A 17,022-nucleotide genomic window follows, 5' to 3' on the forward strand; every position below is an offset into this window, starting at 1 on the left:
CCCACTGCCCGGTCAAACCAGCTGGTACCATACCCCGAACCCTGACTATGGTGTGTCTCAACCTCATTCTGGACAGTCCGGACTAAGAACTTCCTATTGTCACCCTGTGTTCAGGAGGACAGCCACTCAGGGAGACTGGGTTCATTGACTCTGGTTCAGACGCCAATCTTTTAAATTCACAACTGGTCAAAAGGATGGGTCTAGAGACCTTCAAAGTACAGCACCTCCGTAATGCATACGCAGCAAATGGCAGTTTCCTCTGCAAAATAACCCACAACACTCAGACGGTCACTCTGACATTTCCAGATTCACATTCGGAACGCATCAGCTTCCATGTTTTTGACACTGAGGCCCATAATATCGTCTTGGGGAGGTCCATGGCTGAGATTACATAACCCCCATACCGACTGGTCGACCGGACAAATCAGGTCCTGTGGAGGCCTTACGTGCCTCTTGTCCCAGGGGGTGGAGAGGGAAGAGGCCGCTCAAACTCTGCAGGATGAGCCAGACCTGTCTTCAGTCCTCTCCTGTTACCATGACCAGAAGGAAGTATTTTCCAAGTGTAAGGCCAAGTCGTCTCTTCCTGACAGGCCATATGACTGTGCCATTGACCCGCTGCTGCTCGGCTCCTCACCCCCATGCGGGGGACTATACTCTATTTCAGGGCCGGAGCATCAAGCCATGAAAGCATATGTGGAGGAGTTGCTGGCTATAGGACTGATCTGGCCGTCATTGTTACCGGCCTTGGCAGGCATCTTTTTCAAAGAAAAGAAGGACAAGACCCTGCGGCCCTGCATCGATTACCAGGGACTGAATGACATTATGATAAAGAACAGGTACCCTCTCACCCTCATTGCCACGGCCTTTGAACTTCTGAAGGGGGCCAGGGTTTTTACCAAGCTGGACTTGAGGAGCGCGTACCACCTAGTGCAGATAAGAGAGGTGGATGAGTGGAAGACTGCATTCAACATGCCCACGGGGCATTATGGATATTTAGTGATGCCTTCTGGACTCACAAATGCACCAGTCGTATTTCAGAATTTTGTCAATGATGTTTTACGCAAAATGCTTAACATGTTTTTGTGTACCTAGACGACATCCTGATTTTATCCCCGGACGAAAAGTCCCATGTCAGGCACATTCATGTGGTGCTACAACAATTCTTGTGTCACGACCTGTCAAGGCTGAAAAGTGTGATTTCCACGAACCCTCTGTTTCATTCTTAGGTTTTGTCTTGGCGGAGGGGGAGATACACATGGATCCTAGCAAGGTCGAGGCCATTCTTCTTTTGCCCACTCCGACTACCTGCAAGGAGATTTATTGGGTTTGCCAACTTCTACTGCAAATTCATCTGAAACTTTAGTACGGTTGCGGCCCCATTACATACTCACCCCGCAGTTCCTTCGTTTGGAACCACACATGCCAGGTGGCCTTCTGTAAGCTCAAGGCCAGCTTTACCTCAGCTCCGATACTCAGCTTGCTTGATCCCGATAGGCAATTTGTCGTTGAGGTTGATGCATCTGACTCAGGGATAGGGGCGGTTCTCTCACAGAGAAGTCCCAAGGATGGAAGATTACACCCCTGCACATTCTTATCTAAAAAACTAACTCCAGCAGAACCAAATTATGACATTTGAGACTGTGAACTTCTAGCAGTCAAGGCAGCTTTGTCGCAATGGAAACATTGGTTAGAGGGGGCGCAGGTTCCGTTATTGGTTCTAACACACCACAAAACTTTTGAATATATTAGGTCAGCCTAAAGGCTTAACGCCAAGCAAGCTGAGTGGGCACTCTTCTTTTCATAGTTTTCCTTTGTGATGACCTTTCGGCCGGGAACAAAGAACGGAAAACCCAATACGCTGTCATGTCTGCATGAAGAGGAAACAACCCACACCTATCCTCCCCAAAACTTGTTTCGTCTCACTCTTCACCTTGGAAATTGAAACTCAAGTCAAAGACGCGCTAAAGGACTCTCGCAGTCCTGAAGGGTACCCCAGTGACAGGCTACATGTCATTCCCCGGCAAAGGGGAAGAGTAATTGACTGGGCCCAATCCAATCGCACTGTGTGCCACCCGGGCAGGGCCAAAACACACACTGTAATCGAGCAACGTTTTTGGTGTCCGAATATAAAAAAAGATGTCAGGGAATACATCAACGCGTGTCCTGTTTGCGCAGCAAATAAGCCCTTCTGGCAATGCCCCTCTGGGAGTTGCGCCCTCAGTATATTCCTTGACGACCGTGGTCACGTATCTCTCTGGACTTCGTGACCGGGTCACCGGTTTCGCAGGGTCACTGCTTCTCCAAAATAGTTAATTCCATTCAGCTACCTAAAGTCCCCGCTGCAAAACAGACGGCCCAGCTTATGAAATATAAACTATTCTGTACTGATGTGGTTTCTGACAGAGGGCCCAAGTTCATTTCCCGGTTCTGGAAAAAAAAAATTTCTCTTATAGGGGCCACCGTTAGTCTTTGCTCGGGCATCACCCGGAAACCAGTGGCCAGACAAAGTGCATAAATCAGGACTTGGAAGCGGGGCTCCGCTGTCTCGCTTCACGTGAACTGCACTTGTGGAGTCAACAGTTGATCTGGATCGAATACGCGCATAACTCTCTTCCCTCAACGTCCACTGGCATGTCCCCCTTTCACATAGTGCACGGTTAACCACCCTCTCTCTTCCCATCCTTAGATTCCAACTCGTCAGTGCCGTCTGAGTTGGCCATTGTGAGGCGCTGCAAGGGAACCTGGGAGTGAGTCCGACAGATGCTACTGTGCAAGGGGCGCTCTTATAAGGCCGGGGCGGACCGTAAGAGGGCGCCAGCACCAATCTACAGGGCGGGTCAGCGAGTCTGGCTATCGGCTAAAGGCCTCCCACTCGGAGTGGAATCACGGAAGCTCACTCCCAGGTTTGTTGCTTCCTTCCCGATGACAAAGGTAATCAATCCAGTAACTATGATATTAGAACTCCCGAAGTCCATGAGGATCATGTCAGCCTGCTCAAGCCTGCTCGGGTGTCTCCGTAGTGTTTTTCTGGGGATTTCAGCAATGTACGATCAATGTTTGCCGATAATCGATATATAAATTTGTTTCCTTCATATCTAATTTCAGATTCAAATTCAGCTTAAAAAAATGTACAATATAAACAAAAGGCACTTTGAAGACTTTCCGTACCCTTTAAAGGTCTAATCCAGAGGACCTATATTTTATTTATAAATCACACAACTGTAGCTCATTTTTCATAAAAAAATATTTAAAAAATTCTCAACACAACAGAAGTGAAATAAATTAGCGTTAAAGTGCACATTTTTTTTGTAATCCGAATGCTGAGGCTCTGTTGAAGCTGCTGCTGTGTGACGTCACACCAAGACAACCCCAGTAAAGACAATAGCCTCCTATACAGACAATCATACACGCTGCGAGTGGGATTTAGAGGAGATAGAGAACTGTGATGCAGAGGTTTTTATGAGATGCTCTGTGGAAGAAATGGGAACTGAAGAGGAGGAATTTTCTCATTCTTCCCATTTTTTAAAAACATCCCATTCAAGTGTAATTCAACCACATATGTTCGAACCTGAGTTGACGAATGCAACACAAGGACAGGATTCTGAGAGAACTGACGGAGCTGAAGTGGAACTTTGCACCCAAAACACAGACTGGTAGGTGCCTCAAGAAATCTACGTACACCTTGTTGACGAAATAATCTAATTCAAACACGCTTACGTCTAACGTACGTCATGCAAACGTCTGATACTGCTTGCACACGACAGTGAGTCGTTTGTTGTTGTCCTAGCGACTGAATGGGCGTAAACAAAAATAGAAAACCTTCGGCATCATTCTGCGTTTAAAGATCACGTTTGTAGCCCATTCTTCGCGTGATTTCCATGCATTTAGCCCATATTTTAAATAATGCACCTAACACTTGAGATCACACACTGCCATAGTCGAATTTCAGAAAGACCTCAGCGTCAACAGTACACTAACTTTAAACAGTGTTCAAATTTCGTCACCTCCTAAACATCACATGGATACGGATATTAGCTGACATATATATCGGTATCGGTATTGTACTTACATTTAAAATGAGGTAGATACTTGTCAATACTAAACAATTGAACACATAGATACTTACTTGCTACTGCAGCCAAGTGAACACTGTACAGAGTTTTCAAAGCAGTCCTCCGTGAAATGCGTTGAACATATTACTGTCGACTTTGATTTGTAAGTCCAATGTGCCCGTTTTGTCTTCACAAACTTGGTCCATAACCTGCCCATCTGTTCTTCTTTCGGCCATTCATGAAGCTGACTCCGTCAGTGCTTGACGCAGAACAGCTGTATACAACACACATCACCATCTTTGCTAGCTTTTTCACTCTTTGGCTAAATGTCTTGATGTGACGTTACGGCACCTGCCGAATCTATGTGAAATTTTGAACAAAATCTTGAGACTGACTTTGATGCTAATTAATTTCATTTCTCTTGTGTTGAGAATTTTTAAAACATTGTTTTTTTAAAATGAAATTTTAGCTACATTTGTATGATACACAAATAAAATACAGGTCCTCTGGATTAGACCTTTGAATACTTGTAGCAATGCCATGCCACACATTAAAGGTTTCCAATTTGAAATGATTCTGAAGAGAATCAGAGGATGCTTTGAAAACTCCCTGATTGGGTGACATCTCATTGGAATTGAAATCTACCAAAGCATTCGAAGGAAACATGAATAACCCAACTTCAAAGAGTTTACCAAGTTTTTTCAGAATTCTCATGCAATCCTGTAACATCTTTTAATGTATTGTAATTAACTGAAGGTGTCATGAGCATACAACATGGGGTATAATCCAAATGCAGAAGTGTAGAAAATAACACATAGATGTAAGATTCTGAACAATTGGTTTCAGTGTACTTCTTACCATTTATTGTGTATTGTTCTAGAATTGGGCGGCACGGTGACGCAGCTTGATAGCGTCGGCCTCACAGTTCTGAGGTCCCGGGGTTCAATCTGTCTAGAGTATGTATGTTCTTCCCATGCCTGCGTGGGTGTTCTCTGGGCACCCTGGTTTCCTCCCACATCCCAAAAACATGCAAAATTAATTGGATACTTTAATTCCCCCTAGATGTGATTGTGAGTGTGGCTGTTTGTCTCGATGAGCCTTGCGATGAGCTGGCAACCAGTCCAGGGTGTACCAGCCTCCTGCCCATTGACAGCTGGGATAGGCTCCAGCACTCTCCGCGACCCTCGTGAGGATAAGCGGTTAAGAAAATGGATGGATGGATCTTCTAGAATTCACGAAATGCATTCAAAATCGTAGTAATTTTTATGGAAGTCGAACTGTGGGAACAACAGGTTTCATTTTATTTCTGAATTAGTTTCACGTTCAAATGCAAAAGAGATTTGATTACATGTTGGCTAGTCAATACGATGTGAATGTATCAGCTTTATCACCTAACTGCTGGACTAATATGCAAATAACACGGACAAAAAGAGATCTGTAATTGTCGCGTGAGGAACACGGGCTTGACTGACCAGCTGTACCTCCAAACCTAATTCTGAGTCACCCTCATTGTTGTGCCTTTTTTTTTTATTGCTTTCTCAAGTCAAAAAGTTTCACGGTTAGAAGTTCACGAAGTACAAATGGTGAAACAGATGGCAACACCAACACACTAAAGTAAATATTTTTTTCAAAGCTGCAACAGTGTCCTGATAAACCTGCTAGAGATTAACAGGGTGTTGTATTTAAAACGTGTTTATGGTGTTCAGGAGTTTCTGCTTGATGTCAGCAGGGGGGCATCGCCTTCCAGGCGTCGCTGGGTCACAATCTGGGTCACGCACGCTGCTCGCAAAGAGAATGATTCAGGGCAAGAACAATAGAAACAAATCCATGATAAAACAATAATTCTAACAGAATGCAAGGCAATATAAACTATTCCAAACGTGGCTAATGTTTACTCTCGATAACAATGGCAATGGGGTAAAAAAGTCTGGGCACCCCTGCTGAACTGTATGTGTTCTTCACCCAGTTAGGGGATTGAATGAAGGCTGAAGAAAAATAAAATGATATCTTCTCCTCAAGTGTTTTTAATTGTTTCATTATAATCTCACATAATGCTGCTGTGTTGACATTTTGCTATTGCTTGGTGAGTATGAACATTTCAAGATTTCCATTTTCCAAGTTGTTTCCAGGGTTGCAACTTTGAGCGAGATCCATTTATTTGATCTGTATTTATGAGCAGGTTTTCATTTCAGCCTACCATACATGAGGTTAGTTAATTCAGATTATGAAAAATGTCCACTAGGTATGCCAAGTTTGCACACAACTCATCAGTTCCAAGCAGTTTTGTGCGATCAGACCTCACATTTGTCAGAAATACTATTTCCTCCAGCAGTTCATAAACACCTTACAACAGGAACACAACCATACCTCCATACTGAATACTTATAGCTGGACTATTTCAATTTCTTTTTAAATACACCTGCAAATATTTCAACAATTGTTTTTTTTCTGTCAATATGGGGTGCCGTGTGTACATTAATGGGGAACATAATGAAGTTAAATGGTTTTAGCATAGGCGGGACGGTGATGCAGCTGTAAAGCGTTGGCCTCACAGTTCTGAGGACCCGGGTTCAATCCTGGCCCTGCATGTGTCCCCTGGGCACTCCGGTTTCCTCCCACATCCCAAAAACATGCAATAATTGGACACTCTAAATTGCCCCTAGGTGTAATTGTGAGTGTGACTGTTGTCTGTCTCCATGTAACCTGCGATTGGCTGGCAACCAGTTCAGGGTTTACCCGGCCTCCTGCCCGAGATCAGCTTGGATAGGCTCCAGCACTACCGCAACCCTTGTGAGAATAAGCGGGTAAGAAAATGGATGGTTGGATTTTTGCATATGGCTCCAATATAACAAAGTGAAAATTTTAAGGTGGTCAAATCAATTGCGTACCCACTGTAAATACCCGCTGTTACAGCTCAAGAACAAAATTGACGGGTCAGACAACACACATAGCATCCACGGGAAGGGAAAGACACATTGAGACTTCCTGAAGAGAATGGGATTCTTCAAAAGTGGACTAACCTGCTGTACATGTTCCTCCTTCAGCCTCCCGTGTGCACAAGTACGCTGAGGCTGACTCAGAATGAGGTTTGGAGGTACAGCTGAGTAGGTAAATGATACGCAGACAGAACACTGGCTGACAGCATTCAAATTCACCTTTTACATCAAATACAAATAATTCCAATTGGTTTTGGGATAGGAATATTTGATCCTGTGAGACCAAATTAAATTCCATTTGGGTTCGGCCTGTTTTATATTGAGCATTTATTTGGATTGAGCATCTACCCAGAATATTAAGGTCCACAAAAATGAAACAACTTCAATACTGCATACACTTTATTAAAACATTCTGTCCTTTAATATTAATCTTTAACAACTTTCAGCATTTTTATTTTCTGATTTTTTACTTTTTCTTTCTTTTTGTAATATGCTTTATTTGATCTTGAAATTTGAACAATTGCAAGAAACAAGGCTAAATGATTATCCAATCCTACTGTGCTTTGATCTCTACCTTTACTCTCACGAGTTACTCTCACGAGTCTTCACAGTCCTATAGCTTCCGTTCTCCACAGAGAATGCTCTGGTAGACACTCTTTGTTAAAGGGATATAGGTCTTCAGTTGATAATCCAACACATAAAGAGGATCTGATATTGTTGAGGGATTAAATCCACTCTTAACAAGATGGAACTTCTGCTGTTTAAAGGTGCTGGTCATTTCCATTACTACCTGACGAGAAAAACAAAACAAGTGTGTCAAGAACAAAAGGTCATAGAAAATACAATTCTGAATATTTAGTTTGAAAAGATTTTACATACTATGAGCAGTGCTGTCAATTAGATTGTAATATGAACCTTGGAGTCTGACGGAAGAATGAGGTTTTCATCCCAGTTGTTGTATGTACACTAGACCAGCTAGCTTCACCTGAGTACTGAGGGGTGCATAGACCTTGGCCCATTTACTCCTCTTATACTTTGTAAACTTAAAACATATATTTGAACACTATCCCTCAGTGACCTGTATGGGTTTTCCAGGAGTGCAATCCATTGGTTTGATTTATTTGGTCCTCTAGGACTCGGAAAGATCCAACAATAAGGCTTTATTTAGCCTGTTTTAGCTAGGTTTGTCAATCGGTTTTATGTCAAAAATACAGGCCTGCAGCCTCGAGCTGGCTCTGGTATCTACTGTATTTATGCTTCTTGGATGCCTTACTATTGAGGTGTTTCAAGGAATGCAGGCTGGGGAATACCTCAAGGCCTACAAGTTGAACTTGAAGGAGGTATATCAAGTGAAATTATCATCACACATGGACCGATTTCATTTCGTGCCAGCAAACACATGCTGATTTTAAACGTACCTGAAAGGTCTGTTGGATCTTAGCACTGTGTTCGACAGACCATACTATCCTTTTAAACAGACTTAAACACCTGGTTAGCCTACGTTGATGACATCCAGGTTAACATCTCCATGTCTCCTGATGACAGATTCACTGGATACTCGTTTATACTGTATTTGAAGACATTTGAGACATTAAATCCTGGCTGGCATCCGCCAAGGCCCTAAGCGAGAAACCTCTGACTAAACGACAAGCGTTGTCCTTAAAATTTTCACCGGTGGTAAAAATCCTGGGCGCTGTTTTAGACTTTGAACTCACTTTATTGCACACATCAAAACCACAGTTTTTTTCAATCACATAAAAATATCTAACTAAGGGCTCTAGTGAGCCCATTCTCTCATGGGCTAACATGGAGATGCTAATGAATGCTTTTATTTTCATTTGGATTGACTACTGTAAAGCTCTCCTTTTGGATCGTCTCCCCCAAAATCTATCAGCCCTAAACTTACTATAGAAATGAACAGCACACTAACGAAGGCCAGAAGGTGAACATCATTACTCCAATTTTAAAACCAATGCACTGTGTGCCTCCATTGTTTGAAGATCCATTTTAAAGTTATTTTATATTTTTTTTTTTTTTTTTACGGGTCTGAATGGTCTTGAGGATTATTTTTCAAAGCTGCTCCTGGGGTGGGCTGCAACTATTGTTATTGTTTAGAATAGCCACCCCCCCCCCTTTACCCACCCTGTTGTAACTTTTTGTTGTGACTTTTGGGGACATCTTTGTACGTGTGTGGGTGTGTGTGTGTGGGGGGGGGGGACTACTGGTATTGTTTTTGTCTAGGATATATTTTGTTTGTTCTGTTTCATGTTCATGTTGTCCCCTGTGTCCCCTGACAATATTCACGTCTTGTGCTGCTCATTTGGACATTGTTTCCACCTGTTCTCATCAGTCCTCTACCTTGTGTTAACCTGTCAGATCCCTCCAGCCACTTGTGCCTTTTACAGGTGTTCCTCATTGTTTCCTCAGTTTGTTTGTATTTAGCCCCTCGTTTCTTTCAGCCATTGTTATCTAACTACCATCAGTCATATATATATTTATTGGGGGGGGGGCCCCGGGGTGGACTCCAACTGTTTCTTTGTTACTTAGATTATTCACTTTTGGGACTTTGAAGTTAGTATTTAGATATTTCTGTTTTGGTCGCATATTTTAAAATTCTTTTTGGGAGATTTCTGTAATCGTTCCTTCCCTCCCTGCAATTCTGTCCTCCACTTTTTTACCTTCAACACCTTGAAAATTCAAACCTGACACAAATGGCCTCTTTGGAAAATTGATTTCCCCAACCCCACTGTACAGCAATGTTTTTCAACTTTTTTTTTAGCCCAACCATACTTTTTTGATTCAAAAAATCCCATGGCACACCCCAAAAACGTAAATATGAATCTCTGTCACCTAAGTACCAGTACCTTACAATGGCACAACTAGACCTCTGCATGAACCAAGGCTTCATGTTCCGCACCCATTTCCTGACTTTGTCAAATTGATGCAAATGTCAATGCAAACTGACTACTGATACAAACCTTTTCCAAAAGTAAATTTTCTATATGAGCAGACATGTCACCAATATGTCTGGAAATCGTGTTTCATGAAAGAGGGACTATGGCTATTTATTAAGTCGCTCTTTAAGTCCAAGCATCTCATTTACAATGGCTTTACAGGCAGGAAGTACTGCTCTGTCACAGTGTGTAACGTTTTACATTTGGCTACAAGTTAAACAACAAGATAGCTTTTAAGGGCTTTCTCGTTTATCTTTGTGTTTTTTTCTCGTCAGTGTTCCTCCCCTTATGCATGAAGTGAAGAGAGTTTCATTTGGAGATGCCATTTAAGCTTACTTAGAACCATTGGATAGCTTTCAAAGATAGCTTTTATATTGCCTCACGCCAGAGACATTCCGTGAGTAAACTGTCTTTGGTATCTTTGATCTCCACTCATACTTGGGCGTTCATCTGAGTCAGAATTTATTCTAGAGTACACTTCTGAGTTAGCATCTTTCCTTTTCAAAAACCCATCCATCACTGTCACCGTATAGCTTTACGAGCAACAATGCCACTGTCATCACCTGATGCATCACTAATCAAAGTAATTAGCTACCTGTTTCCCCCTACTGATATAGAAGCATATTACACGATGGCTCCAAATTATCTGCGGAGTCATCTTCCCCAGTTAGCGGAAATTGGACAGACACTACGCCACGGCACAGTAGTGTGCCATGGCACAATGGTTGAAAAAAACTGATGTACAGTATCTGTCTGCTGTCATGTTTCAAAAATACCATCTTACAGAATAAACATGACTACAACTTAACCTAGACTTTACAGTTTGATGTTGTTGAATGATTCACTCCAGTTATGAAAACGTAATGAAATATATCAAACTGAAGTGGAAAACAAATCACAAGTGACAGCCTGGAAAATGGCAACTATTTCACAGGGGTACCTTTGGTGAGGCTCCTTACCTGAAGTCTTATGAAGAGAGGTTGGGCATATGTGGGTAGCTCCATCACCATATCAAAGAATTTGTCCGCATCAAAAGTGACATCTCGTCTTAATATAATGGAAGTCATTGCAGCTCTTCCCTCATGCCCTATATTGTTCAGTATTGAGATGTCATTCATGAGCATTAAACTTTTAAACATCTTGAAAGGATTTAAATATTTTCATTTGATATCCCTTTTTTGTGGGTTCTGTAAATATGAGCTATGAGCACTGCAAAGGCTGATATTTAGATGCATCATACAGAAATGGTCCCAATGAAGCACGATGGGGGTACAAGCCAGTGCAATCTGAAGGCCAGTCCTAAACTCTGATAGATGGAGACGGTTCCATCAGGAATGGAACCTTGCTTAAAAACTTTGCCAAACAAATATCAGCGTTCATTTGAAGAATCCCACACCGGATCGGCCGTGGCTCGGGTTAATGTCAAACCCCGGCACCGTAAAACCTCAGGGCGCTGTTGGAAATTCAGCTACTGTGGGTTGAAGATTAAGAAGAGGTGGGAAGAAAATTCTTTGACAGAAAAAGAAGAGGAAATCACAGAGCCTACAACTGAGTGTAGGGACTTTTAATGTTGGGACAATGGCAGGAAAAGCTCAGGATTTGGTTGACATAATTGGGAGAAAGAGAGCGTGTGGAAAGGCAGTAAGGGTGAGGGTTAGCGGCAGGATTTAAATGATTTTGCAATGGAGTAGATGGGAAGAGAAATGGAGCAGGAAAAGGAAAAGTTGGCTTAGAATGCATTGTAGGTGCAAAGAGTCTCAGATCGAGTGATGAGGTTGAAACCCGAAAATGATGGCGTTATGGATAATGTGACTAGCAGCTATGCCCCACAGGTAGGATGTAACCTGGAGTTGAAAGAGAAATTCTGGAAGGAACTAGATTAAGCAGTTCTGAGCATCCCTGAAACAGAGAGAGTTGTGATTGGTGTAGATTGTAATGGACATGTCAGTGAAGGAAACAGGGTCGATGAAGAAGTAATGGGTAAGTACGGTATCCAGGAAAGGAACTTTGAGGGACAGATGGTGCTGGACTTTGCAAAAAGGATGGAAATGGCAGAAATGAACACTTTTTTCCAAAAGAGGCAGGAACATAGGGTGACATACAAGAGCGGAGGTGGAAGCACGCAGGTGAATTACATTTTGTGCTGACAATGTCATCTGAAGGTTACATACTGTCAGGATGATGGTGTGTAGGATGTCTCTGATGGTGGGGAGGAAGATTAAGAAGACAAAGGGAGAGCAAAGAACAAGTGGAAGGTGAGAAAGGAAGAATGTTGTGCGGCCTTCCGAAAAGAGGTGAGATAGGCTCCCGATGGACAGGAGGAGCTCCTGGAAGACTGGACTACTGCACCCAAGGTGATAAGAGAGACAGTCAGGTGAGTACTTGGTGTGTCTTCTGCTGGAAAGGGGAGAAGGAGACTTGGTGATGGAACCCCAAAATAAATTCATACAAGGAAAAAGGTTAGTGAAGAAGGTGGACACTGAGAGAACTGAGAGGCAAAAGGAATACATTGAGATGCGATGGAGGGCAAAGGTAGATTTGGCGACGGCTAAACAAGAGGCATATGACTAGATGTAGACCAGGTTAGACATGAAAGAAGGAGAGAAGAATTTCTACAGGTTGGTCTGACAGAGGGATAGAGAGGGGACGGACATGCAATGGTAAGGGTGATTAAGGATAGAGTTGGAAATGTGTTGACTGATGCCAGTCGTGTGCTAAATAGATGGAAAAAAATACTTTGATAAGTTGATGGATGAAGAAAATGAGAGAGAAGGAGGCAGCATGGTGACGCAGCTGAAAGTGTATGCCTCACAGTTTTGAGGACCCGGGTTCAATCCCAGCCCTCCCTGTGTGGAGTATGCATGTTCTCCCTGTGCCTGCGTGGGTTTCCTCTGGCGACTCCGGTTTCCTCCTGCATCACGAAAACATGCAACATTATTTGGACACTCACAGTTGGCCCTAGGTGTGCTTATGAGTGTGGCTGATTGTCTGTATGTGGCCTGCGATTGACTGGCAACTAGTTCAGGGTGTACACTGCCTCCCGGTTGACATCTGGGATAGGCTCCATCACTCCCGCGACCCTTGTGAGGATAAGTGGTGATGAAAATGGATGGATGGATGGATGGATGGATGGATGGAGAAGGAAGAGAAGAATAGGCAAATATGATTGACTAGGAAATGACAATGATTAGAAAGGGGGAATTTCAAAAGGGACAACAAAGAATGAAAAATGGAAAGGCAGTTGGTCCTGATGACATTCAGAATATGGAAGCAATTTGGAGAGGTGGCGGTGGAGATTTTGACCAACTTATTCAACAAAATATTAGCAGCCGAGAAGATGCCTGAAGAATGGAGGAAAAGTGTGCGAGTTCCCATAAAAAAGATTTGCAGGGCTGTGGGAACTAAAGAGGAATAAAGTTGATGAACCACACAATAAAGTTATGGGAAAGAGTAGTGGAGGATAGACCCAGGACAGAAGTCATTATCTGGGAGCAACAGTATGGTTTCATGCCTAAAAAGAGTGCCACAGATGCATTATTTGCTTTGAGGATGCTCTTGGAAAAGTACAGGAAAGGTCAGAAGGAGCTACATTGTGTTTTTGTGGTATTAGGAATTGTGGTACTGCATGTGTAAGTCTGGTGTGCCGGAGAAATACGTTAGAATAGTACAGGACATGTATGATGGGAGCAGAACAATGGTGAGGTGTGCCGTCGGTGTGACAGAAGAATTTAAGGTGGAGGTGGGACTGCTTCAGGGATCAGCTCTGAGCCCCTTCCTGGTTGCAGTGGTTATGGATAGGCTGACAGATGAGGTTACACTGGAATCCCCTTGGACCATGATGTTCGCAGATGATATTGTGATATGCAGTGAAAGAAGTGAGGAGGTGGAGGAACAATTCGAAAGATGGAGACATGCAATGGAAAGGAGAGGAATGAAGATTAGCTGAAGCAAAACTGAATATATGTGCGTGAATGAGAGGGGTGGACGGGGAAGAGTGAGGCTCCAGGGCGATTAGATAGCGAGGGTGGACGACTTCAAATACTTGGGGTCAACAATCCAGAGCAATAGTGAGTGTGGGAAGGAAGTGAAGAAACATGTCCAAGCAGGTTAGAACAGCTGGCAGAGGTGTCAGGTGTGTAATGTGACAGAAGAGTCTCTGCCATTCGGAGCTGGATAATTTTGGCGCGAGTTTTGTAAATCTGAAAAAAATGCCTATGTCTCGTTTTGAAAACAAAATCTTCATTTGTCTCCCTCCAAACACAGTTCGTGGAATTATGACCAAAAAGTTCAATTTTGGTCTCATCTCACCACAAACCTTTCTCCCATGACTCCTCTGTATCATCCAAATGGTCATTGCCAAACTTAAGACAGGCCTTGACATGTCTTGGTTTAAGCAAGCGAACCTTCCGTGCCATGCATGATTTCAAACTATTACGTCTTAGTGTATTACCAACAGACACCTTGGAAACGGTGGTCCCAGCTCTTTCAGGTCAAGTCCTGTTGTGAGTCCTGGGCTGATTCCTCACCTTTCTAAGGATCAATGAGACCCCACGAGGTGATATTTTGCATGGGGCTCCACTCCAATAGAGATTGTTCGTCATGTTTCGCTTCTTCCATTTCTCTAATGATTGCTCTGACAGTGGACCTTTTTTCACCTCGGTGCTTGGCAATTTCTCCGTAGCCCTTTCCAGCTCTGTGGAGTTGTACAATTTTGTCTCTGGTGTCTTTGGACTGGTCTTTGGTCTTGGCCATGTTACAAGTTTGAGTCTTACTGATTGTATGGGGTGGACAGGTGTCTTTTTGCAGCTAACAACCTCATACAGGTGCATCTGATTCAGGTTAATACATGGAGTGGAGCTGGACTTAAAGGGTCGGTCTTTGAGGGTCAGATAGACAGGTGTTCAAATACTTCTTTGCAGCTGTATCACACAAATAAATCAAAAATCATACATTGTGATTTCTGGATTTTTCTTTTTAGATTATCTATCTCACAGTGGACATGCACCTGTGATGAACATTTCAGAGCCCTCCATGATTTCTAAGTGGGAGAACTTGCAATATAGGAGGGTGTTCAAATACTTATTTTCTTCACTGAACATACACAAGACTTGTAAAAGAGTTAGTAAATCAAACAATTGTAGGCCTGTCATTTTGAATATTTCATCGGGTTTCTCGTCCGTCTGTCAGGGAGTCTGTTTTTATTTAGAAGTGATCCACATATCATCTAAATATGGCTCGAAACGATAGGGTAATATTGCCCCGGTCACTTCACTCAATTCTGAGATCTTCTCTTCTTTGAAATGAGCTTCTGTCTCAGAAGGGACGTGAAAAAAATCCCAAAATCTCTCTTGTTCATCTCCGATGGCAGGTGGCACAGCATCTTCTCAATGGCAACTGTCCCAGTGTGACATCCGCAAATGACGTTGCAGGCAATATGGCCACCACTAGGATGTCAAGTGAAACTCCTGCAACTTTGCGCGTTAATGACATGCTCTCTGCTCATTTTTCGTATAGACATTGAAGTGAATACTATTATATGTAGTTTTGATAACAATATTTTAAAATGCATATATGGCTGTCAGTTGACCTTTAAAGTGACATAGTACGCAGTGTGAGACGACTTCTCTTTTTTTGCGGGGGTGGAGTTTGAGAAAAATAACACGATGCACTGAATCCGTGATAGGTGATCTGCGAAGTAGAGAAGGATTACTGTATACGTGCATGAATGAGAGCGGTGGAGGGGGAAGAGCGAGGCTCCAGGGAAACAAGATAGCGAGGGTGGACGTCTTCAAATATTTGCGCTCAACAATCCAGAGCAATGGTGAGTGTGGTAAGGAATTGAAAAAAAAAACGGGTCCAAGTAGGTTGGAACAGCTAGCGGAAGGTGTCTGGTGTCTTATGTAACAGAAGAGTCTCGACTAAGATGAAGGACAAAGTTTATAAAATAGTGGTGAGGCCAGCCATGATGTTCGTATTTGAGACAGTGGCAATGAAGAGACAACAGGAAGCAGAACTGGAGGTGGCAGAAATGAAGATGTTGAGGATAGAATAGAATAGAATAGAATAGAATAGAATAGAATAGAATAGAATAGAAATGAGCTCATTTGAGGGACAGCCAAAGTTGGATGTTTTGGAGACAAAGTTAGAGAGAGCAGACTTTTGGACACATCCAAAGGAGAGAATCTGAATATATTAGGAAAAGGATGATGAAGGTGGAGCTATCAAGCAAAAGAGCCAGAGGAAGACCAAGGAGAAGGTTGATGGATAATGTGAGGGAAGACATGAGGGCTTTTGGTGTTAGAGAGGAATACGCAGGAGATAGGCATACATGGAAAAAGATGATGAGCTGTCGTGTCCTCTGATGGGACAAACCAAAAGGAAAAGAAGATTTAGAACCGGTCCATATAAATGCATACCTGGTATTTCCACTCCATACACGTTGACTTCTTGGATAAAATCAACAGACCGAAGAGTTTCTTCCACCTCTGTTGTTGCTACATTTTCACCTTTCCATCTAAATAAAGAAAAAATATTAGTCATAGTCATAACCGTGCTACAAAAATACAATTTGCACTGCATAATAACTTGGGATGCCCCAAGCCAACTTTTTCACTTCTGATCCGATACTGATATTACAGCCTTGAGTTTTTGCCAATACCGATATCAGTCTGATCTGATATCACAAATAATCATGCATATTTTACTCATTTGGAATATAGAATGTTAGAAAAGGTCTGCCACCAATCCACGCATCCACAATTTTAGATGATAGGAAAAAAGTTGTACTTAAAGCACCAAACAAAGAAACAAATGCTGTCATTTTTAGGACTGACTAATTATTGTAGCATGGGTAATAAATTCTACAATAACTGCGCTCTTGTCCAAATTAATTTATGAGGAAGACCTCTTAATGACGTCATTGTTAAAATGGACAGAAGAATCAGAAAAAGCTTCCTGTGTGATAAAGAAGGAACTATTGTCAAGCACAACATTAGCCTTGCCATATTATAGCAAATCCTTTATCTAGATGGTTGATTGTAAAGGTCATTTTATGACCTCAGTTTTAGTGCAACAACATAG

The 17,022-nt window shown here is 42.6% G+C and overlaps 1 protein-coding gene across 1 annotated transcript in view; it reads right to left on the reverse strand.

Moving 5' to 3' along the window:
- Positions 1 to 6,115: 6,115 nt before the first annotated feature.
- Positions 6,116 to 17,022, reverse strand: part of slc27a6 (solute carrier family 27 member 6) — a 97,414-nt gene continuing 86,507 nt past the window's right edge. Inside the window, exons 8-10 of the mRNA XM_061847511.1 lie at positions 16,359 to 16,456; positions 10,902 to 11,029; positions 6,116 to 7,778 (exon numbers count right to left, since the gene is read on the reverse strand). Of these exons, the coding sequence (XP_061703495.1) occupies positions 7,602 to 7,778; positions 10,902 to 11,029; positions 16,359 to 16,456 (403 nt within the window). The 3' untranslated portion in view covers positions 6,116 to 7,601. The remainder of the gene's footprint in view (positions 7,779 to 10,901; positions 11,030 to 16,358; positions 16,457 to 17,022) is intronic.

Source organism: Syngnathoides biaculeatus, chromosome 17 (assembly GCF_019802595.1).
Source record: "Syngnathoides biaculeatus isolate LvHL_M chromosome 17, ASM1980259v1, whole genome shotgun sequence".
In the NCBI taxonomy this organism is placed as follows: Eukaryota; Metazoa; Chordata; class Actinopteri; order Syngnathiformes; family Syngnathidae; genus Syngnathoides; species Syngnathoides biaculeatus.